Source organism: Diabrotica virgifera, chromosome 7 (assembly GCF_917563875.1).
Source record: "Diabrotica virgifera virgifera chromosome 7, PGI_DIABVI_V3a".
Lineage (NCBI taxonomy): Eukaryota > Metazoa > Arthropoda > Insecta > Coleoptera > Chrysomelidae > Diabrotica > Diabrotica virgifera.
The window spans coordinates 48293723-48317680 of NC_065449.1; the positions used below are offsets into that span (position 1 = coordinate 48293723).

Consider the following 23958-nt stretch of genomic DNA (forward strand, 5'->3'; position numbering starts at 1 on the left):
CCTAAAATCTATAATTCTAATAATTCTTATCAGCCAATTACGTTATCGTTCTTAAAAATTCATAAATAATCATAATAATTTATATTCTCATTACCATAGATATGACTTTAGAACGTATTCACGATGGGATTTTCAATTTAGTTTGCGATAAAGTTTACAAAAATGAGTGTCTGTGATAAAAACGTTAATGTTGATGCGTGTACAGAAATCGTAAGAAAAAAGATAAAAGGTAAGCAAGTGCATTTAGTAAAATTGTATTGTAAATACTCTAATATCCATCTTAAAATGTAAAGGACCTATATCGGGAGTTAAAAAAATATAAAATTATTTTTATTATAAATATGGCAATTATTACTTTTATTCTTTCTTCCCATACAGGTGTCGGATTTGAGTTTAGTGACACTACATGTTCACCCATATCTTTATTTTTTTTCGATCTTGTGTTATTATTTTTATTTCTGGAGCGTTTTCTGTTTAAACTTTCCACATCTACCATTAATGTATCCATTTTTTTATCGGTCTGCCCTTTTCTTTTTTGGTCATATTTCATGTGTAGTGAATCTTTCTTAGAATTTCGAGTGAAATTTTAGACGAAGCAACGAAGCAATTAACCTAGGAATTTTGTGCAGTAAGGTGAATCGTCATGCAACTTTTTTCATTCGATTTGTGAGTGTGTCAGGCAATTTTGTAAACTAAATTGATCTCCGGCAAAAATTTTTGTGCATGAGAAAAAGCATCTTTAAAGTGCATCTCGAAGAGATGGAAAATAAATAATTTAGGACTCAGGAAATATTGACGCAAATGAGTTCAATTTGTATACTTAAGCGTTTTGGAGGTCACTGAATACGAATTTCATGACAGCGATGGTCTCCGAGGTACCTGGTGCCCAGGGGGAACTCGTCACCTGGGACGACCGAATAATTCGCGAAATGAAGACTGGATCGAAAAATTGAAAAATGGGTTTTCAATGTTTTTTAAAGATCTATCGAATGACACTAAACACGACCTCCCCACTCCACCCCCTGGAGGTGCGGTGGGGGTAACTTCAAAATCTTAAATAGAAACCCCATTTGTTATTGCAGATTTAGATTTCTCACGTAAAAGTAAGCATCTCTTATTCAAGACATTGTTTAGAATTGTGTATAGATGGCGCTATAATCGGAAAAAACGATTTATCCTGATACCATAGGTAAATTATAGAAACGGTCTAATATCTCAAGAAATACACTTCCAAATAAAAAAAGAATGTGTGTACTTTGTACGCACGTGAGAAGTTATACTTCTATTATTATGATTTCAACGAAATTAGTATACTTAACAGGTTATTTGTCTTTTATTTAAATATTAAACTAACTTTCTTTAAAAATCCACAAGGAACAATTTCCTGTAGCTGGCTGTATACCATTAATTACAAGTAAAATTTAATAAAAAATCTTGGTCTTGGTAAAAGGTATATTATTTTAAAAAGCCCTATAGGGCTACAAACATCGAACTAAACGTTTTCGCTCTAAAAAGAGCATCACCAGTGTTGCCTAAAATAAGTATAACCATATTAATTATCTAAATGTTAAACTTAAAATGATGACCAAGGTAGAAGCAAAGTTTGGTTATACTTACAAGAACATGGTGAGCCTACCAAAAAATACGAAGGTCAAAGCCTTTCAAAAATGGACTAAAAGTCACATCAAAATGCTAACATTACAAATTCCAAAGGATGGATATAATTATATACATTAAAATCTTAAATAGGAACCTCCATTTTTTTCTTGCAGATTTTGAGTCCTTGCGTAAAAATAAGTAACTTTTATTCGAGACATTTTTTCGAATTATGAATAGATGGCGCTATAATCGGAAAAACACTATTTATTAGCGCCATCTATTAACAATTCTAAAAAATGTTTCGAATAATTATTACTTATTGTTTCATGCGGAATCTAAATCTGCAATAAAATATGGGGATTTCCATTTAAGATTTTAAAGTTAACCCCCACCCTACCTCCAGGAGGTGGAGTGGAGAGTCGTGTTTGATGTTGTTCGATAGGTTCTTGAAAAATAAAAAATATATATTTTTGGTCTCTTATTTGGAAGTGCATTTCTCGAGATATTAGACCGTTTCTATTATTTACCTATGGTATCACGATAAATCGTTTTTTTTTTTCGATTATAGCACCATCCATCCACAATTCGAAAAAATTTCTCGAATAAAATTTGTTTATTTTTACGCAAGCAATCCAAATCTTTAATAAAAAATGGGCGTTTCTGTTTAAGATTTCAAAGTTACCCCAACCCCATCTCCAGGGGATGGAGTGGGGGGTCGTCTTTAGTGTCATTCGATAGATTTTTGAAAAATATTAAAGGCCCATTTTTCAGTTTTTCGATCCAATCTTCATTTCGCGAATTATTCGATCGTCTCCGGCGACGAGCTCCACCCTGGGGACCAGGTACCTCGGAGAGCATCGCCGTCATGAGATGTGTGTTCACTGACCTCCAAAATCCCCAAATATAAAAATTGAACTCATTTCCAGAAATATTTCCAGAGTTCTCAATTTTTCATTTTCCATCTCTTCGAGATGCACTTTGAAAATACATTTTCTCATGCACAAAATTTTTTTCCGGAGATCAATTTAGTTCACAAAATTGCCTGACACTCTCTCGAATTGAATGCAAAAAGTTGCATGACGATTCATCTTACTGCACAAAATTCCTAGGTTTTGGGCTTTTAAGTGCTTCGTTGCTTCGTCTATTTCGAGTTTGATTGTCTCTTTATTATTTTGTTCATTATTAGTTCCTGTTTGGTTATCCCTCTTATTATCTCATTCCTTATTCTATCCCATTTAGTCTTTCCTGCTATACACGTCTACACACGTATACTGTGCTATCTGTTCCTACACGTCTTATTACTATTATGTTAATACTTTGCCATATAAATTGCCATATAAATTTTCTTTCTACAGAGTATATACTTCTTACTGCTATATTTCTAGTGCTGTAAATGTTATCTTTTTTTTTTGTCTTTCTGGTCTAAACTGCTGTTTGTTCTTCCCCCAGTTCTTTTTTACCGCTTGCCATAGCTTTTCTACTTTTTTCGTATATATTGTAGAACATAGCGTTACCAATCATATTGCTCTATAATTTTCGTAGTTGACGTGTTCTCCCTTTGGTATATTGGTCATACTATAAAGTTACTTTGCCAATCTTTTGGGATTGTTGCTTATTCCATGCCTCTTTGTATATTTTCCGTAGCCAGTTTATTCCTTCTTCCCATGGATTTTATCATTTCTGGTTCTATGTCATCATCCCCTCCAAATTGCCCTGTTTTTATGTTTGATACTTCCTGTATTACTTTTTTTCTACTTATTTACTAGTCTAGTCTATATTTCTTTGTTTTCGCCATCTTGATATGTTTTATTTATACCGTATATTATTTCATTTATAAAATTTTCGTAGTATTCTTTCCATACTTAACTATCTGTTCCTGTTCTGCATTTGTTTGGATTTGGTTTGTTGTAGTTATTAGTGCTGTTATTTCTTTTGTTTTCCTTTCTTCATAATTATGTCTGATTGTTGTACAAAAGCTTCTTTTATTTGGTACATAGTTTTTCTGTAATTCTTCTCCAAATTCTTTTTACGTCTTTGCTTATGACTACCTTATGGTGTTTTTCGCTATTCCTCTCAGCGTTTTATATTCTTCTTTATCTTCTTCCCGCTCACTTTTAATTTATTTTTCCATACTATTTTCTTCACTGGTGACCTGACGTAATAAATTATTACAATAAATATTTAAAAATGTCTCTGTCAATAATTTCCTTTACCCAAGGAACTTTTGTTTTTCCATTATTACATTTTTCACCGATCGTCAATCCTTGTTAGGAATTATTCATTTCATATATTTTTTTAATTTTTTATTCCCTTTACTGTTATATCATTATTAAAATCTCTTCTCTTGTGTCTTTTTTAAACATGACGGTGTACATGTCGGTGTTCTTGCTACATGACCTACCATTTCCATTTCTTTTAGCTGCATGTTATAATACGTCTTTGATTTTTGTTATTTGACTATTTGGTATTCCATCTCTCCATTTGATTCCTAGCATGGGTCCCTCACATTGACCCTCTGGGTCACTCTTAGATTTTCTGCTGACCTTTTCGTTAATGGTAGGGTCATGGTCCGTATGTTATAGTTATAACCATCCCAGTAAGCACAAGTACATAAGACAAACTAAGTACGTGCTGATGGGACATAAAGTATGTACAATGTACGTACTTTGCTGTACGAAGGACGTACTTAATACGTACATAAGACGTACATTTTCCAAATGATGGTACATACCTATTACGTACTGAAGTACGTACCTAAGACGTATTGAAAGTATGTACCTAGTACATACTATATATACATATTATGTACATACTATACACACTTTTGATGATGTATGTAAATAATAGTACATTGTTTACCGGGTAGGAAAAGCTTAACATTCCTGGACGACTGTGAAGATTGCTAAGTCGAGGCGCAAGCCGAGACTGAGCAACACAGAGTCCAGGAATGTGGCTTTTCCTACGAGGTAAACATACTATTTTTCCGCAAATCGTTTAAAATTCGACAGATATTGATTGATTTAAAAAAAACGCGATAATTTTATTCTCAAATAAATGGTGCTTTGAAATTCCTAATAAAATTACTTGGGTTACTATGGAAACGTATTGAGGTTGAATTGTCAAACTTGACGCTTATAAATTTAATTGCTGGTGTTCTCGAAAGTAAAATGATAAGTGATGATGAAATTTCCATTCCTGGGACTCCTCCAGAGCTGGTTGAGGCAGTGAATACTGCTTCATTAGAATTATTGCCAAAGAAATCAAGAGAAAAGTACGAAAATGCATACAGACGTTTTATGGATTATTAATAATTTTCTATCATTTATGTAGAACACTAACAACTGTACGAAAATATCATTTCCTTACAGTAAGGAAATGACATTTCCTTACAGTAAGGAAGTCCTGACTTTTTCTTCAAGAAATTTTGACAGGAATGTCAAAATTTCCTGGCGATTTGCGGAAAAAGTAAATATAGGTGAAAATTCCACACCTGTAATTTTGAACCAATCAAAATACGTTATTTTGACAGATCACCATGGCAACGGAGGTATTTTATCGGAAATTTTTTGCTCGTGGGGTACCCAACAGCGAATTATAGTGGAAATTTTTTGACGTTTACAATAACAGAACATTTTTGACAGACTGGTTTTTATTTGTTTACATAATTTAATTTTGATTCATTTTCTATCACTTGTAGTTACTCAAAACTTATGTAAAATTGAAGAATATACTATTTTCTATCTTGAAATGGTATTGCCATGCAACTACAATGAGTAGAAATTACGAATTTGAAAGCCTAAATAATTGCTGACAAAGCTATGGCGCGCTATTAATCTGTTCATGCAGCTTTGGATTTTCAAATGCAAATTTGGTGTGGAATTTTCTTACCGAATACCACGCGAAGTCAAATTAATATCCGGAAATTTTTTTTTGATCATGAATATTTTTAGAAAATTTCAAAATATTCATGATCTCAAAAAAATTTCCGGAAATAATTTGACCTCTAGTGATATTACTAGTGAAAATATTTTTATTATTTTTTAAAAAATAAATTCAATTTTTATTCTGATTCCTTTTCGTTGTAAGTTTTTAAGCGATCCCCGGCTCTCCTGAACCATCGTCCTATTTCTTGCTCCGCCACCTTCTTATCACTATATTTTTGACTTTTTATTGCCGCTTCTGGCATCTAACTAATTTGTTTCTCATGTCCAAGATATTTATACTAACATGTGATTCTGTTATGTCGGCGTCATTTATTCTGATGTTTTGTGCATGCATTAAATTTGTCATTATTTGAGTTTTGGTTGCGTTTTTTCAGAGACTTGCTGCTGATGCAGTTGATTCAAAATAGAGGATGTCTAAATTTTCTAGGGAAATACCTCTCTTATGATGTGGCACACGTTGTCTATAGTCTCATAAGTGTTTAAGGTACTGGAAAGAAGATAGTTGACCAATGACAGATGTCTATATCGATCAAAAGTAACACCTTTGGAACAAAAATCGATCGGTTTTAACGTATTCACATTATCCAATTAATATTGCCAAATATCAGGGTGAACTCTTTTGAGTAGTCATTTCTATACAGGGTGTTTCATTAACAATTGTCCATATCGTAACTAGAGAAACCTCAGCACAAAATACGAAGATTTAACCAAAATACTTAAAGAAAATATTCCTTTTTACCGAGATACGGACTGTTTTATTACAAATATTCTAACAGATGGATTTTAGCCCATTGTTCAAGCACCTTTTTTGTTCAAATTTGACACACAGTTTACACATGTTAGGTTACTTTAACTAATCTTAAAAGATAGCTTTCCGCTGTTACCAGAGGCGTACTGTAGGGATATATACTTCATTTTCGCCCCTTTTTCCCCTCAACATCTACGCCACTGTCGTAATAATCATTTCAGTGCGTTTTTTTTATTCCTTGTTACTTTTTACCTAACTATCATCCTTTTGACTCATTGCGATAAAGTAAGTAGTTTTCAAGTTATTTGCGTTTAAAAATGATGGATTCCATAAGTCTACAGTCGGAAAAATGAAAGAATACCCATGAACGAACATATAAAACACGCTGTATTTTCCTGTCACCGTGTCACAAAGAAAATTGTCCTGTGCAAGTACATGTAACAATAATTATTACATGTACTTGCGCTGGCCAATTTTTTGTGTGACACGGTGATAGGAAAATACAGCGTGTTTTATACGTTCGTTCATGGGTACTCTTTCATTTTTCCTACTGTATGTACTTTAAACTACATTCAATAAGATTAAGTACAGTCGGAAAAATGAAAGAATACCCATGAACAATCACACCAATCACTTATTTTGTATTTGCTGTTTTTTTTTTATAAATAACAAATGTTAGTTATAGAAAAAGACAACAAATACAAAATAAGTGATTGATGTGATCGTTCCTTGGTACTATTTTATTTTTTCGACTGTAGGTATATGTTTAAAATACATAATCTTATGAATACATTACATTAAAACACAAATAACTTAAAAACTACTTACTCTATCGCATTGAGATAACGGACGATATTTACGTAAAAAGTAACTAAGAATAAAAAAACATGCTGAAATGATTATGACGACAGTGGCGTAGATTGTAAGGGGGAAAAGGGGCAAAAAGGAAGTATATATCCCTACAGCACGCCTCTAGTAATAGCGGAAAACTTCTTTTAAGACTAATTAAAGTACCCTAGCATGTGTAAACTGTGTGTCAAGTTTGAACAAAACATATTAAAAAGTGCTTTAACCATGCGCTAAAATAATTTTAGAACATTTGTAATAAAACACTCTGTATCTCGATAAGGAAGAATATTTTATTTAAGTGTTTTGGGTAAATATTCGTATTTTGTGCTAAGGTTTCTCCAGTTACGTTATGGATAATTGTTAATGAAACACCCTGTATATGTATTTATCTTATTTTACTTTCACACTTATTTTTGTTGTAGATGTCAAGCATTTAAAAAATATAAACACTGATGATATTTATATACAAAGATTTCTGTATAGTACTGGTTGTTTAGATACAGAAGAAGCCTTTCAAAGAGTAAGTAATTTTAACTATTCTATTACCACAGATTAACCCAACACAGATGCGAAAGCTATGCTATGATGCCGGTACAAAAATTGGTAACCTTGAAACTAAGGAGCACAGTTGTTGTGCCGGTGTTTGCACCAATACAATTGATAACTTACAAAATAGTTCATTTGATCTATAATACTTATTTTACACCTGATTTGATATTTACTATATCTACACTAAAAATTAAGAAAAACAAAACTTAACAAAACATTGGTCATTTAATAAATTTATGTGTTAAACAAAAAATGAAATCAAAATACAATAGGTAATTTAGGAATTCTAGGTATGTCCTTAACAAAACAAGAGAAAGTTAACTAACTGTTAGAAAAGTGACAATCCTTAAAGATTTTTTATATAAATGGTCATTTATTAAATTTCTGTGTATATTGAAAAATAACAAAAAGTTGCTTGGAAGTGAATACGATATAAATATAATAGGGTAATTTGGGAATTCTAGGTAGGTACAAAACAAGAGAAAGTAAACTAGCTACAAAACAAGAGAAAGTATACTAGGTATTAGAAAAGTGACAGTCGTTTGGTGACAGTAATTTGGGAATTCCAGGTATGACCTTTCAGAACAAAACCAGATAAAGTGTTGTTAATATAATAATTTTCAAGTTCCAGGTTATTTAATTATATAATCAAATTTAATTATATAAACAACGTTTAGTTGGCAAATAAAGAATTTTTTTTTTTTCAAAAAGTGATAAGTTTTGGCTCCAAAAAAGTATAATGTTAGAGCGAATTGTTTGTATTCCTGAGAATATCTTCTGGCCTTTGGAACTTTTTTCTGCAACATTGCCTGAGTTTTTACAATTTCGGCCAATGATTTATTAAGAAATTTGTCACATAATTTTTTAAACTGCTCTAACTCTTGTTTTGTACCGTTTTATTTTTTACATATTTTTCTATTCAAAAGTTTTCTTTTTAAAAACCTGATTTTACATTTCAGTTTATATTCACGTGGCAAGTTATACATAAAAGATGCTGCTGTTTGTAATGATACTGAAGGTGATAACTGGGAAACATCTTTTGTAATTCTTGTAGAAATGTGTCCTTTTTTTTCCTTACTGGGGCTGATAGAAACTTGTTTCGAGGACATTACCTGTAAATTTTCCGCCGCAGGCGTTATTCTATTAAGAGATATTCAATTAGATATTCTATTATTATATTCTTATCTGAAAAATCATATCTTTTTATTATTGATATTTACCTAATTTTTACCTGATAATATTTGAACTTTTTCGGCGGCTTCTCAGACGTATTCGCGCAGATATCTTTAGATTCGGTAAAAATTGAAGGCAAAGAATTGTCATACAAGAGTTTTTGTCGTGAAGATGAGCATAAAAATTTATTTTCAAAATGCTTTTCGCAAATTCTGTATCTAGTTAAATCCTCCTCTAACAAATCTTGTCTTTTAGTAGCTTTTAACTATAGCTCACTCCTATAACATAAGATGTTTTTTAATAAAAATTTAATGTCTTGTTAATATCTCTTTTATTTTTTAAGATTATTTTGACTATCTTCAATAACAGGGCGTTATTCATTCTTACTAGTAACTAAAATTTACTGTTTTCAAGACGGATTTTTTTCACACTTATCAAAATATTTCTTAAAAAAATACTCTTGGAACTATTTCTAACATACATAGCTTGAGTAACTATTTTATGTAAGTTTTGAGATTAATATAATTAATATGATATAAGTAATATGCCGCTTAATCAGTATTTAGAAAGTAAATAAATTTATTAATGACACTATATACCTTACTTCATCCTTTGGCAATCTAAAAAATGATATTTCTTGACCCGTCTTAGATGAACATCCTTCACAAATACACGTATATCCAACCATTTTTAAAAATATAACAAAACTATTTAAACACACTTGATAAATAGAAAAAATTCACAATAGTAAATTTAACACTACAATAAGCGCATGTACTGTCGAGGTTATTCAGGAACTGACAATAAGCTTAAGCCTGCATACTAAGCGAGCTACTAAGCGACTACCCTTCTGGTAACTCAAAGTGGGAGGAGTTTACCAAAACTCGGTACCAGAGTCATCGCCAGGGTTTCGCATCTGTGTTGGGTTAATCTGTGCTATTACTAAAACTACTATTACTATTATTATTCGACTGTTAAAAATTAAATAAATGTTTGTATTACAGATGCTGCTATACCACGAAACAATAGTAAAAATACCCGACTATTATCCCAAACTAGGCCCTAAAGATATAAAGGATGTCTTAGATATGAATTTCTCAGTAGTTTTAGACGATTGTGATAAGGAAGGGAGACCAATTTATTATGAAAAAATGGGCAGGTTTTTATTTAAAATTTATAATTTTACATCACACGTTTAATTTCCTTATTTTAAGTTACATACATACTAATAGTTACTTATTTGGTAGGTTTATACAGCTTATTATAATATATAGTCGGAGAGATAGAAGCGGATTTTGTGCGTGATAAGTAATATGGAAAAACTATATGGGGATATGTTGAACTAGTTATGTACATTACTTTCCTTAATGGCCGGAAATCAGAGTGGGGGCCGAGGGTAGATATAAGGGGTCAAAATCGCGGTTTTTATTTTTTTGTGACGCTCTTGATGGTCTAGGGCACCAAAATTTGGAAATAAGTAGGTCATGACGTAACCAATTAAAATCTCCAGGGGCGGAACGCTGCGTGGCCCACAAAGGGGTGGGAGAAGGGGTGAATATAAAAGTTGTAATTGAGTTTTTTGTGACGTTCCTTATCGAGATGCACCAAATTCGGGAATAAGTAGACCATGACAGAGCTACGTAAAATCCCTAGAGCCGGAAACCAGATTGGGGGACGAGGGCAGTTATACGGGGTTAAATTCGCGGTCTTTATTATTTTTTTTTGTAACGCTCATGATAGAGATTGTGCACCAAAATTTGGGAATAAGTAGGCCATGTAAAATCTCCAAAGGCGGAACGCTGCGTGGCCGACAAAGGGGTGGAGGCAGGGGTGAATATAACATAGAGAAATAGTCACCGTTATCACAATGCCTATTATTACAATATTGTGTCTTTGATAGTGTCACCTACTTCCGACGCACTGTTATTAAAGGTTCGCAAAACTTTCGAAAAACGGTGCGGCAAAACTTTCGCTCGAATTAATATTAATGACACACTGATGTAGCCTCTTAATACTTGTAGATGTAAATAAAATTATATTTTCCAATAAAAACCCATGATTATTTTTAATTTCATCATTTTTTCTATCAATTAATAATAAAAATTTCGAGAACAATAATTATTTGCACAAATTAATTTTATAAATTTTTTTTGAAAAATATAAGAATTTTTAATTTTTATTTTTCTCTACATTTTTTATGAAAATATTGTGACACTGTTTTTAACAAAGCTACCTGACCCCACCTAGCTGCCCGCCCTTTTTGATTTTGATTCTGCAATGAATCAATTGTGCAAGTTACGGACATATTCTCGATGACGAGCATAACCCAAAAATTTTGCGTATTCACCCTTGTCCGCCCCTGGAGATTTTATTAATTTTTTTCATGATCTACTTATTCCCAAATTTTGGTACACTATCTCGTTAACGAAGGTTACAAAAACCCCTATATTTTTATATTCAACCCTACCCACCACCCCTTTATACCCAAGCAGCGTTTCGCCCCTGAAGATTTTAGTTAGTTGTGTTATGATCTACTTATTGCCAAATTTTGGTGTACTATCTCGATCACGAACGTCACAAGAAAACCCTTATAATTTTTATATTCACCTCTGCCCCCACCCATTTGTCCCCCACACAGCATTCCGCCCCTGGAGATTTTACTTAGTTATGCCATAATCTACTTATTCTCAAATTTTGGGGCACTACCTCGATCATGAGCGTCAGAAAAAAAAAATAGTAAAAACCTCGATTTTGACCCCTTATAACTACCTTCGTCCCCCAATCTGGTTTTCGGCTCTGGGGATTTTACTTAGTTATGTCATGGTCAACTTATTCCCAAATTTTGGTGCACTGTCTCGATCAGGAACGTCAAAAAAATCCCAATTATAATTTTTATATTCACCCCTTTTCCCACCCCTTTGTGGGCCACGCAGGATTCCGCCCCTGGAGATTTTAATTAGTTACTTCATGACCTACTTATTCCCAAATTTTGGTGCACTATCTCTGTCAAGAGCGTCACAAAAAAATAATAAAAACCTCGAATTTGACCCCTTATATCTGCCCTCGGCCCCCACTCTGGTTTACGGCCGTCGGGGAAAGTAATGTACACAACTAGTTCAACATATCCCCATATAGTTTTTCCATATTACTTATCAAGCACAAAATCCGCTCCCAGCTCTTAGACTAATACTATTTACCACGTCCAAATTGCCATTTCTAATTTGTCATAAAATATATTATATCTTTTTCATTAAGGTCTCTATTTTACATTACTGTTTTCATTTGTCCGTTCTACTGTAATCTGGGGCCTAGGGTGTTCTCTTTTTCTCCTTCTGTTTGGTTTCTCTTTCGAAGTTCTCAGCAGTAGGTATTCTTATCTCGTCGATAATTAAAATAACAGATTTTCGTTCTTCCATTTTGTCATTTAGTGTGACCTTCGCAATAATTAGTTCATTCCACACTATGTATGTCCATTCGTCTGAATCTGTAGTTTCTTCTCCAGAATATAATTGCACATAATATTCTCTTTTTAGTTCTTTTATTTGACACCCACGTCTCTGAGCCATTTATCGGATTTCTACTAATTCTTAAGATTTGGTTTTAGTTTTACTTATAATATTGTCGCTCAGTATAATCGACTGTGTCTAATTGTCGTGTTATAATATGTAATGAGCCTGATCAAGATTAGTCTACAGGGTGATTCATTAAGAATGTCCAATCTCTGAGTTGTAGATTCTTGACCTCAAAGTATTAAAATTAACCCAAATCACTTAAATAAAATGTGCCCCGATACTGCGGTACAGGGGGATTTAGATGCCTGTTTTTAGTGTTGAAGTTTGAGTCTCCAGTGTCAACTAATTAAGCAATTCTCGGCAAATCTTGTCCCAGAGACCCATGTTGGACCTATGATCTACTCAATGAAAAAATATTTAGATTAACGAAAGACCGTGCAAACAAGTGCTGATAATTTAGTAACCCAATTGCCAGTAAATGGTGAACCTAGGTACAAGAAAACAACAATGGAAATATTGAGGTTGTTTTTTGACAAATCATATGTTATGTGATTGTTTTATTTTGCTTGGTACTCTGCGAATGTTAAAGAGGTTTAATAATTTAAAAATATGTATCACTTATGTTACAGGAAAACTTTTTCCTTGTGGATACTTATGTTTAATTTTACTCCTTCAGGGAGTAAACACAATCCTACGCTTGAAAGTGTGCCAATGGAAACATTTTTTTATGTCGGTCTCTCAGACCCGATGTTAGCTTTGGAGAAAGTGTAGTTACCGTCCTCGCGGACGACAGGAGCAGAGGATGGTTTACAGTTCCCAAATTCTACGCCACGGACGGAATTGATATTTTAGCACAATATTCCGATTGTCCAATACTTTCTAGGCAAATAATATACTCTCAATTCGTAATTATAAAGTCATTAATTTCCGAGATATCTGAAGTTGAAAATGAAGCTATTTTGATTAATCATTAATGGTTGTTGTGGGTTTCCAACCTCCAAACCCCCAATGGTTTCCAACCTGTGGGATGCGCCCCCCTAGGGGGGCGCGAGACTGTTGCCAAGGGGCATACAGCTGTAACAATTGTTTATTACAAGAAGGAAATTGTAACAAAATGTCTGAAAATTAATTTAAAAATGGGATAAACACTATTAAAAAGCAAATTTTATTATTTTTTATGTATATGTTTACATATTGTATATTATTCTGTACTGCATCAAATAAATTATAATATCAGTTGAGTATTTATGAAATTAGATTCAAAAATTAAGGGGGCGCAACAATTTTTTGTTTTTTTAAGGGGGGCGCACGTACAAAAAGGTTGGAAACCACTGGATTAATCTATTGCGCTCTTTCATTTTTAAATTTAAATATCTTAAAAACTAATGAATTTGTCAGTACAAATGAAGAGTATATTATTTACCTAGAGAGTAAATCTAAAAATTATGCTAAAACAGCAATTCCATCAGTGGCGTAGAATTTGGGAAGGGTCAAATATTCACTTTCCCCTGTGCGCCTCTCGTAGTAGTTAAAAATATTTATTTAACATAAATTAGTAGGGTGTACAGTACCTACACTTTTTGGTCAGTTTCATAAGGATATTTCCATTAATTTTAAAGTAATGGTTATAACTAATTTTTAAATTTTAAATCAAACATCCCTATTACATACATATCTATTACATACATACATATTACATACTATTTGTATCTAGTACTTTAAAGTATTTGACGTATCCTTATCATACTTGGCAGAAAGTGTAGTTACTGTACACCTTACCAAAATATGTTACATAAATCTTTCTGGCTACTACCAGAGGCGTACGACAGGGGAAAGTGAATGGTTGACCTTTCCCACATTTTTAGATTCTCCCACAGTTTCTATGCAAATATTATACTCTTTATTCGTACCGATAAAATCATTAGTTTTCGAGATATTTGAAGTTACAAATGAAGGGACACATAATACATTAATCAAAATAGCTGCCACGTTTCATTTTCAACTTCAAATATCTCGAAAACTAATGACTTTAGCGTTACGAATATGAAGAGTATATTATTTACATAGAAATTATTGGAGAATTGAAATAAAGCACCAAAACAACAATTTCTTTGAAGGAGGAATACGAAAAATGGGGACTGCAGTTATGCCTAGGTGAGGATTCAACTGATATGATATTGGACAACAATCAGAAAATAACTAGTTGTGATAAATATAAGTATTTGGGAATTAATTTCAACAAGGAAGGTACTGACGATGCAGAAATTAAGAGTAGAATAAATAAAGCAAGAACGATAATTAAACCATTGAACGAAGTTTTGTGGAGTACCGAGATAGGGAAACAAAGAAAAGTGAGAATATACAATATACAACACCATGATTAAGAGCACATTGGTATGCGGGTCCGAAACATGGAGAATTAAGGAACACCAAAAAAGAAAAATAGAAGCAACTGAGATGGACGCCCTAAGAAGAGCAAGTAGAACACCGAGATTGGACCGGGTTAGAAATGAGGAAGTAAAGCGAAGAACGAATTTACAGGAAAAGGTTGTAGAATGCATTGAGAAGAAACAATTAGTGTGGTACGGATATGTTCAGAGAATGGGCGATTAAAGACTGCCAAAGAAAATTATGAACTGGATACCTACAGAAAACAGGAAAACAGGAAAGCCAAGAAGGACGTGGATACAAGGAGTAAGACGATCAATGAGTGTACGAGGATTAGATGATGAAAACTGCAATGATAGAAGATATTGGCAAATAGGCATTGAACAACGTCGGATGATATTTTGAACCCGAATTTATATATATGACTACAATTTCGGCAGTAGCGTAGAATTTGGGAAAGGTAAGCCACTCACTGTACTCTGTCGTACGCCTCTGGTAGTAGCTAGAAATGTTTATTTAGCATAATTCAGTAGGATGTACATGTACAGTAGCTACATTTTCTGACCAGTATGACAAGGATAGGTCAAATAGTTTTAAAGTACTGGGTAAAAATAGTTTTTAAATTTTTAAGTAGAACACCCTGTAACTCAGAAAGGAGCCAAATTTTATTTAAGTGATTTGGGATAAATCTTAAAATGTTTAGGTCTAAAATCTACACCTCGGGGATTGGATATTCTTAATGAATCACCCTGTATATTCCCATTTTTGTCTTTTATGTTTAAAGATTTTCTTTTTGCCATTTTCTATTTTTCTCCTCAATGCCGCCATTCCTTTTTTTTTCTGCTATAATTTTTATAATTTTATTGTTCCTCTATTTTACTCTCGTTTGGAAAGTTTTGTCTAGTAGCTTCAGAGAATTAATTTATGATATTTATTTATTGTCAAAAATTCCTTGACTTTTCAGTAACCTACGATCTTCCAATTTTGTTTCATATCTGTACTTATTTTTCCTTCAATTTTTTTCTCTCTTTTTTTAGGGAATTTTTTTTTATTGAGGGTTTATATCTTTGCCATATGCCGTTCCATAATCACTGAATACCATTATGTGCCTATCGTTCTTTATTTCAGATTCATTTTATTTGAATATTATTTTTCATTACTGTTATAATATATTCATATTATTAAGTATTACTTCACCTTACAGAGAGACTTGATCCAGCAAGATTAACTTCTATGGACGTAATCGCAGCTGAAGAAATTTGGTTCGAATATATCTTAAGCAGACATCCTGAAAAAGCGGGAAAAGGCTTATGTATGCTTGTTGATGTCAGTGGATATAGCTGGAAACTTTTTAAATGGTTAACGCCAAGTGCTCTATCTAATGGAAGACGTAAAATAGACGCTATACCTTTTAAGGAAATACAGGTGCATATTGTTAATCATTCCCTTATGGTGGATGTAGCACTTAAATTAGCGTGGCCATTTGTTCCAGAAGAACGAAAGAAAACGGTAAGATAAGTATTATGCAAAATATCTATGTGTATTAATTGAGGATACAGCAATAATCTTTCCAGTACAAAAGTACCTTGATGCTATGGTTTATTTTCAAACCAGGAGCAGTAAAGTAAAATGACAGATTCACACCCAAGAAAATCACTAGAAAAATCACCAAATACATCTTGTTTTTTGTTTGATTATATCGGCCTTTGATGGTAATCGATACATATTATGTTACACTAATAGGTCGCTAAAAACAACTTTTGTTATACAGAGTGGGCCAAAGAAAACAGTCCACCTCAATATTTGGCAGTATTTATTTGATTTTAAGGAAATGAAGAAACAGGTCGATTTTTGATCTAAGGGGGTCACATTTTTACGGTACATAAAACTATCATTTGTCAACCCCCTCCCTTCCACTTCTCCTACCCCTTATTTTTAAATAGGGAATAGGGGTCGTGTTCTAGCTCATTTGAAATGTTATTCAATTCTCTATTCAATAATATTAACATTAACATAATTATTTATTCCCAAGAATTTTTTTTACTAAATTAATTGACAGAAAAACAAGAATGCATGTAATTTATTTAATCCAAAATATATTCTACTGTTGTCATAAAACAGAAAAGAATGTTTTTTGATAAATTAACTTTGCTTGTCGCTTAATTTCAATTTCAAGCTGCACTTATCTGCCTCTTGGTAGGTTGAATATTGAATTTAAGCAACAAACAATGTTTATTTATTAAATAAACATTTTTTTCTGTTTTCTGTCAGCAGTATTTTGAATTAAATAAATTACAAACATTCTTCTTTTTGTGTCAATTAATTTAATTCAAAATAATTTTTCTTGGACACCTCGTATAAATAATGATGTCAGTGTTAATATTATTGAATAGAGAATTGAATACCCTTTTAAATGAGCTAGCACACAACCCCTATTCTCTATTTAGAAATAAGGGGATGGAGAAGTGGAATGGAGGGGTGTGACAACTGACAGATGTATGTACCGTAAAAACATTTCGTCATTTCCTTAAAATCCCAATAAATACCTACTGCCAAATATCCAGGTGGACTCTTTTCTTTGGCCCACTCTGTATATAAAGGCAGACTAAAAATCTAAAAATTAAAGGAATAATTCAGAGAACACAAAAAATCGCTGAAATAATTTAATTAACCTATAAAATGCCAATAGTGTCAAAATTTCATAAATGTCATTTTCAAGCTGGTCTGAGGTTAGACGTTGGCCCAATTACAAACTAGCATTACGGCGCGGTGAATTACTCCTCTTGGTTTAAAAGAACAGAACATAGTAGGAAATAACGCTTGATAAGAAAGATAAATATTACAAAATTAGTTGTTCTGCATGCGAGTGATACTGGTGTGAGATTGTGAGTTTGGATAACAGAGTATTTTTACTACTTTGTTTCCCAGTCTGTAGAATTTTCTTTTATTGACGCTTTTCCTGATTTCATCCATGATTAAATTAAAGAGCAGAGGACTTCCATAGGATAATTAGTACCCCTTTCTTATTATGTATTTCAGCATTCCTTTAGCTAAAGCCTGAGGAAGCTGTGGATGTGTTAGTTGTTGCTCTGGAATCCTCATGGTCTTCGAACGTTATTACCAAAAATTGGATGCATTGCTCCAGTAGGGATTCATTCCAAGTTACGACACTTCTATTCTAACTTGGCTACACCGTTCTAATAACGAACAATAAGTCAGAAATAGGTACGCATCTATGGTTGCATTTAACTTATACAATATTTCGCTTTTTTTCACCCTTGTTGCGAGACATGCCGATATGTACTTCCTATCTTGATTTTATTAACCTTTCCTTATTGCTTGATTGTTGGAAATGTTCTAAAAGTTTAGCATTCCTTTCCACGGGTAGCTGTAGCTTCCTCTGTGGATGTGTTAGTTGTTGCTCTGGAATCCTCAGGTTCTTCTCACCCTATTGCCACAAATTGGTTGCATTGCTCCTATAGTGATCCTTTACCAAGTTATTCTTCTTAATGTGCCTATCCGTGACGAATGTTGGCGATCATCATGTCCATCTTTACTTTATCTAGAGCAACGCGGAAAAGATGCACAGATGTTGTGTTGAACCAGGTTCTGAGGTTTTTTAACCAGGATGTTCTTCTTTTTCCTGAACCTCGCTTTCCAAACATTTTTCCGTGCAAGATGGCTTGTAGGAGGGCATATCTGGATTCATTTCGCATAATGTGTCCAAAGTATTCAAACCAAAGCCTAAGTTCATTATCGTTGCTCCCTATAGAAGGAACGACTTAAATATATTTACAAGTGGCAGGAATTTTTCCTGAATTTGATGACAAAACTGTTCTTCTCTCTACTAACCATTTTAAAGAAATTTTCGGCTGATATGTGAGTATATCATCTCCATAATGGTAGGGGAGCCCAAGCGGGGATTTTTGCAGTTACTCGAGCGCGTCAGATTATTACATGAGGAGAAACCTTGTACCCTGAAAATATATCTCTACTATATATTGGCCCTTAATGCAGTTGAGTTCGTTAAGGGGAGAGGGAGGGCGAAAAAAATCTATCCTTAGAAAAACTCGAAGTCGTTAGATTAAGATATGGTAAGTTAAGTACATGCAAAACAGTGTATATTTCAAAATCCTGACGATTGTAAGAAAATGGATGAGTCCCAAAATTTCACAAGAAAAAATCGAATATTTCGCGGAATGAATGACATATCGAAAAACTAGAAAACACGTACTAAATATTTTCCAAAAATCTATCGAATGATACCAAACACGACTTCCCACGGAGAGGGGTGGGGGGTAAATTTAATATTTTAAATAAGAATCCCGCGATAATTCGCGAAATGAATATCAGATCGAAAAACTGAAAAATACATTTAATCGAATGTCATCAAACACGAACCCTCACGGAGGTGGGGTGGAGGTTACTTTAAAATCTTAAATGGGAGCCCCCATTTTTTACTTGAAGATTTTGATTCCTTACGTAAAAATAGGTAACATTTATTTAAAACATTTTTTCGAATTATGGATAGATGGCGCTATAATCGGAAAAATCCATTGTTGAAAATGGGAAATTAAATTTAAAAATTGAAAGTCTCCAATAAAATGGAAAACTTTACTTAACTTTTTTGGTTTTAGAACCTACTCTTCACAACCCAAGAGGTCCCCAAAGGCTCGAGTGACTGCACATTTAGCATTTTTTGCTCCCCTACCATAAATAGAAAAACTAAAAAACTTATTTTTTGCGACTAACATAATTTTTGTTTTAGGTACACTGCTATTTTAACAATTATGAAACTTTATTTGAGCATATAGATAAAAGTGTGCTTCCTGCAGAGTATGGTGGCGAAAACGAAGTTAACTTTACAAAACTTACTCAAAAACTTTATGATAGAAATGAAGAAATTTCAAGAAATTTTCAGCTGTACAAAAATGTTATTAAACTATAAATATATGTTAAAATGGTTCTATTCTATTTCAATATTTTAAAAATTAGTAAACTTTATGGACCGGATATCTCAGGCGATAGAGTGTCTGGCTTCCAAGAAGAAGGCCGAGGACATCCAGTTAAAGCGTAGCACTGGTCCTCTTATTATCCTTAAATACCGTAGACCAAAAATATAGCAGACTACCGTGCTATAACCAAAACAGGAATAGTGGTAGAATGGGAGACTATTATTAGTAAGCTTTTTAGAAATTATATTTTTAAACGTCAAAATGTTGTTGAAACGCAGCAGTAAGTGTCCCGTAACGCAACAAAGGTGTTTAATGATGTAATTGGTTCAGTAACACAATCTCCAATACATAGGAAGAATAAAATTATAGCACAGAAACCAAATATAAAGCAGAAATTGAAAATAGACTAATGAAAACGGAAAAGTATGTTTGTGTAAAAAAACGGATTAAGAGGTGCGAAATTAAGAATATATAAATAATATCTGCTAGGCTGATAGTAGCTTGCATTAGCGGCATGGACATTAATTAAAAAACAACAAGAAATGGTGCAGCCTTGAGAACTAACAATATAGTCGAGGCATTGAAGGATTGAAGTGTCGATTTTTTTGCAGTAAGACGGATTTTAATGGGCATTGGTGCGTTGGATTCGTGAGAATGTCAGGAAGTTTTGTAAACTAATTTAATGAATAAAAAATCTCAAATTGCATTTGTGCATAAGAAAAATGCATTTCCGCAAATAGTGGGAAAAATTGACTCAATTTTCTTACCGTGGGGTTTTTGGGATCGCTGAAAACGAATATGAGGTCGGCGAGAGTGTGCAAACTATCTGGTGCCTGTAGCGGGTGAAATAAACGTCTTCCTCTGTAAGCGAACGGCTCCACGAGCGACAAGTTTACGCCAGCAGTAGCCGTAAAACCATCATTAGGTTCCGCGGGACGGAATAGGAATAGCCGAACTGAACCGACTACGCACAAGTCCTGTAGTCGGTTCAGTTCGGCTATTCCTATTCCGTTCCGCGGAACCTTAAGATCGTTTTACGGCTACTGCTGGCGTAAACTTGTCGCTCGTGGAGCCGTTCGCTTATTACAACTACAGAATATTAAATTTAAAATGTTTGGAGGACCAGGTGGCTGAGTCATTCTAACTGGAATTAATACATTATTTTGTAATTCCCATTCCCAATCGGTTGGGTTCATGTTACTGTCCTCTCCATGCAGCCAAATTTGTGTTTGTAAATATACCCTTTTTAAATGCTGGGTAAATGCATCAACAGATGAAAAAAATTTTCCAATGACAATCTTTTTATTTTTGGCAATAGCCATTAAGTACATTCTGTATCTACTAATTTTCTCTCAAGGCAAAACCACATCATCCACTTGCGCCTTAATTCAAACTGCTTTAAATGATATGAAATTAGAATTTAGTCGTTGCGATATTTATTTTGAGTGACCCCAAAGACCGAGTAACAAGTTTGGGCCAATTATTTAACAAATTACCATAATAGTCCAGAGGAAGACGTTTATTACACCTGCTGCAGGCACCAGGTAGTTTGCACACTTTCGCCGACCTCATATTCATTTTGAGCGACGCCAAAAACCCCCGAGTAATGAGTTTAAGCCAACTATATGATAAATTACCACAATACTCCAAAAAAGTCGTTTATTACACCCGCTGCAGGCACCAGGTAGTTTGCACACTCTCGCCGACCTCATTTTCATTTTCAGCGACCCCAAAAACCCCCGACTAATGAGTTTAAGCCAATTATATGATAAATTACCACAATACTCCAGAGGAAGACGTTTATTACACCCGCTGCAGGCACCAGGTAGTTTTCACACTCTCACCGACCTCATATTCGTTTTCAGCGACCACAAAAACCCCCGAGTAAGAAAATTGAGTCAATTTTTCCTACTATTTACCAAAATGCATTTTTGAAATGCATTTTTCTTATGCACAAATGCAATTTGAGATTTCTTATTCATTACATTAGTTCACAAAATTTTCTGACATTTTCACGAATCCAACGCACCAAACTGCATTAAAATCCGTCTTACTGCGCCAAAAATCGACAGTAAGGCCTATTTTTGTGCTTCAATGCCTCGACTAATAATAAGAAATATATTTGGAGAAAAACTGAAGAACGAAGGTTAGATCTGAAGGACAGATAAAGAACTGAGAAAGTTTATGAGGACCTTAACATAGTCAGAAAAATCCAACATACTATAGTAAATTTACAATCAAGATGGAGTAGAAATAAACAAACCAAGACATGTTAAAATCTCCTAGGAGCAATCCCGAATCATAATTTACAATGTATAAAATTTGGAAATCATGATTTGGAATTTACTATGTATATACATTGTAAATTATGTTTCGGGAGTGCTTCTAGTAGCATTTAACATGTCTTGGTTTGTTTATTTCTACTGCATCTTGAATGTAAATTTAATATAGTAGTAGGTAAGAAGAACGCGTGATTTTTTCTTAAGTGTTACCAATACCAAAAAGTGTAAACAATCTTATTTAAAAAAATTATTTTGAACCTCCCAAATAAAAGTTTTTGTTTATTTGCAAAAATGTTAATAACAGAATTGTATAAAGAGGATTTTGTCATTAATCCATTTTAAAAGCGTTTCTCAATGGAAATTAAAAAAATGAGGACATTTAATCTTGCAATTTTGGGTATTACTTTGGCAGGATTTAATCCGCTTCATTGCTGAAAAACTACTGTCAACGGGTGCACTTGTAGCTAAAACTGTTAAAAAAGGTTTGCCAATTTAAGATCTTTCTGAAATACATTATCAAATTATCGATATAATCTGGATTATTAAAAAGAACTGTCAATTCTGTTATTCTCTTTACTCTGTCAAATTGTCCATATAGCTTTACAAATTGATGCAAGGCATCTGGGAATTTTTTTTGTGTTAATTTAAAAATTGTCAAAATAATAATATATTGCCAAACACTCGAGATGCTTTATATTAGAAAACCTATTTTTAAGTTGAATAATCATAGTGTCAACAATTTAAAAAAAAATCGTCAACGACACTCATCCATGTTTAATTTCACGCACACTATAATAGGTAAGTAACCATTTTAACCATTCCAAAAAGTGGTAACAAGAGTTCAATTATCCACAGTCCACAACACACAAACACCACAAACAAAAGTGGTAACAAAATAACCTGCAACCGAGTCGCATAAACTCGTCAATATTTTCGCGCGTCTAGTTGGCTTTTTACTGAATTACTATTAATTAACACTCATATCTCTATTGTAAAAAAAAAATAAAATGAAATTATTTCACAATAGTCGTAAAATATTTTTATTTGCAAGATTCTTAACTGTTACCAACATTTCTTCCGTGGTGATTCTTAAGAGTGGTTACATGGACGCTTCGCCAGTGAGATGAACACAACAACTAGATGACTACATACAACAGAATAGCAGTGAAATTACCGAAAATGCTACATCAATTACAATAATGGTCGTCAGAGAAGAGGTCGATCTAAAATATGGTGGAAAATGTAGAAGATGATCTTCTTCTTATTACGCAGTCTCCTTTCAAAGGTTGACGATCCAAAGGGCAGTTGTAGTTTTGGAAATTGTCGCACGAAAAATTTCTGCAGATGAGCAGTCAAACCATTGTCTCAGGTCTTTCAGCCACGAGTACTGGCGTCCCTCTACTGATGTACTTTACCTTCTTATATGATTTGAAGTAGTTCATATCGTCGTTGATTTGCAAAAAGGTGCCAAGTGACATTTTATTCAAAAGAGGAGTTATGTGCAAAAATGATACATACAAAGGTTCTACCTATTCTGTAAAAAGGGGTCAATGTATTATTTATTGTTGTTGAGATAGTCTTATAATTTTTTGGTGCCAAGTAATATTTTCTTTTAAACTGGTTGTGTAAAAAGGAGCCAAGTTCCACTTAGTAAAAATATGAAAATGTTACTTGGCCCCTTTTTGCAAATCAGCGACGATATATTTCATCTCTCAATACATGGCTTAAGTATTGTATTTTCTTCCTTTGATTATTCTTAGTAATGCCTTTTGTTCGTTCATGCATCGAAGTACCCCATTTTTCGAAACTTTTTGTACCCACGGAATTCTCAGCATCTGTCTGTATAATATATACATCTCAAAGGTATCTATTCTATTTTCTGTTTCACATTCCATTGTCCAACTTAACAGCCTTACAGCAAGACAGAAAACACATAACATCTGATCTTTCGGATTCTGA

At 33.3% G+C, this 23958-nt stretch overlaps 1 protein-coding gene across 2 annotated transcripts; it reads left to right on the top strand.

Moving 5' to 3' along the window:
* The first annotated feature begins 84 nt into the window (after nucleotides 1-84).
* Nucleotides 85-19727, top strand: LOC114327842 (alpha-tocopherol transfer protein). Of its 2 annotated transcripts, none has more exons than XM_050656264.1 (5): nucleotides 85-229; nucleotides 7563-7660; nucleotides 9867-10021; nucleotides 15971-16271; nucleotides 19531-19727. In XM_050656264.1, the coding sequence occupies exons 1-5, from the start codon at nucleotides 163-165 to the stop codon at nucleotides 19708-19710; spliced, it is 801 nt and encodes a 266-aa protein (XP_050512221.1). In that variant the 5' UTR covers nucleotides 85-162; the 3' UTR covers nucleotides 19711-19727. The 2 variants fall into 2 exon arrangements, with proteins under 2 accessions (XP_050512221.1, XP_028132349.1); XM_028276548.2 differs by having other exon boundaries at nucleotides 9867-10017; nucleotides 15967-16271.
* The last annotated feature ends 4231 nt before the right edge of the window (nucleotides 19728-23958 follow it).

Bases quoted from the DNA above. Each gene is read 5' to 3' on its own strand.
- LOC114327842 (XM_050656264.1), top strand. From the start codon at position 163: ATGAGTGTCTGTGATAAAAACGTTAATGTTGATGCGTGTACAGAAATC. The intron at 10,022-15,970 runs GTTTTTATTTAA...CCTTACAGAGAG, and splicing joins TATTATGAAAAAATGGGCAG to ACTTGATCCAGCAAGATTAA. The intron at 16,272-19,530 runs GTAAGATAAGTA...TTTTTGTTTTAG, and splicing joins CAGAAGAACGAAAGAAAACG to GTACACTGCTATTTTAACAA.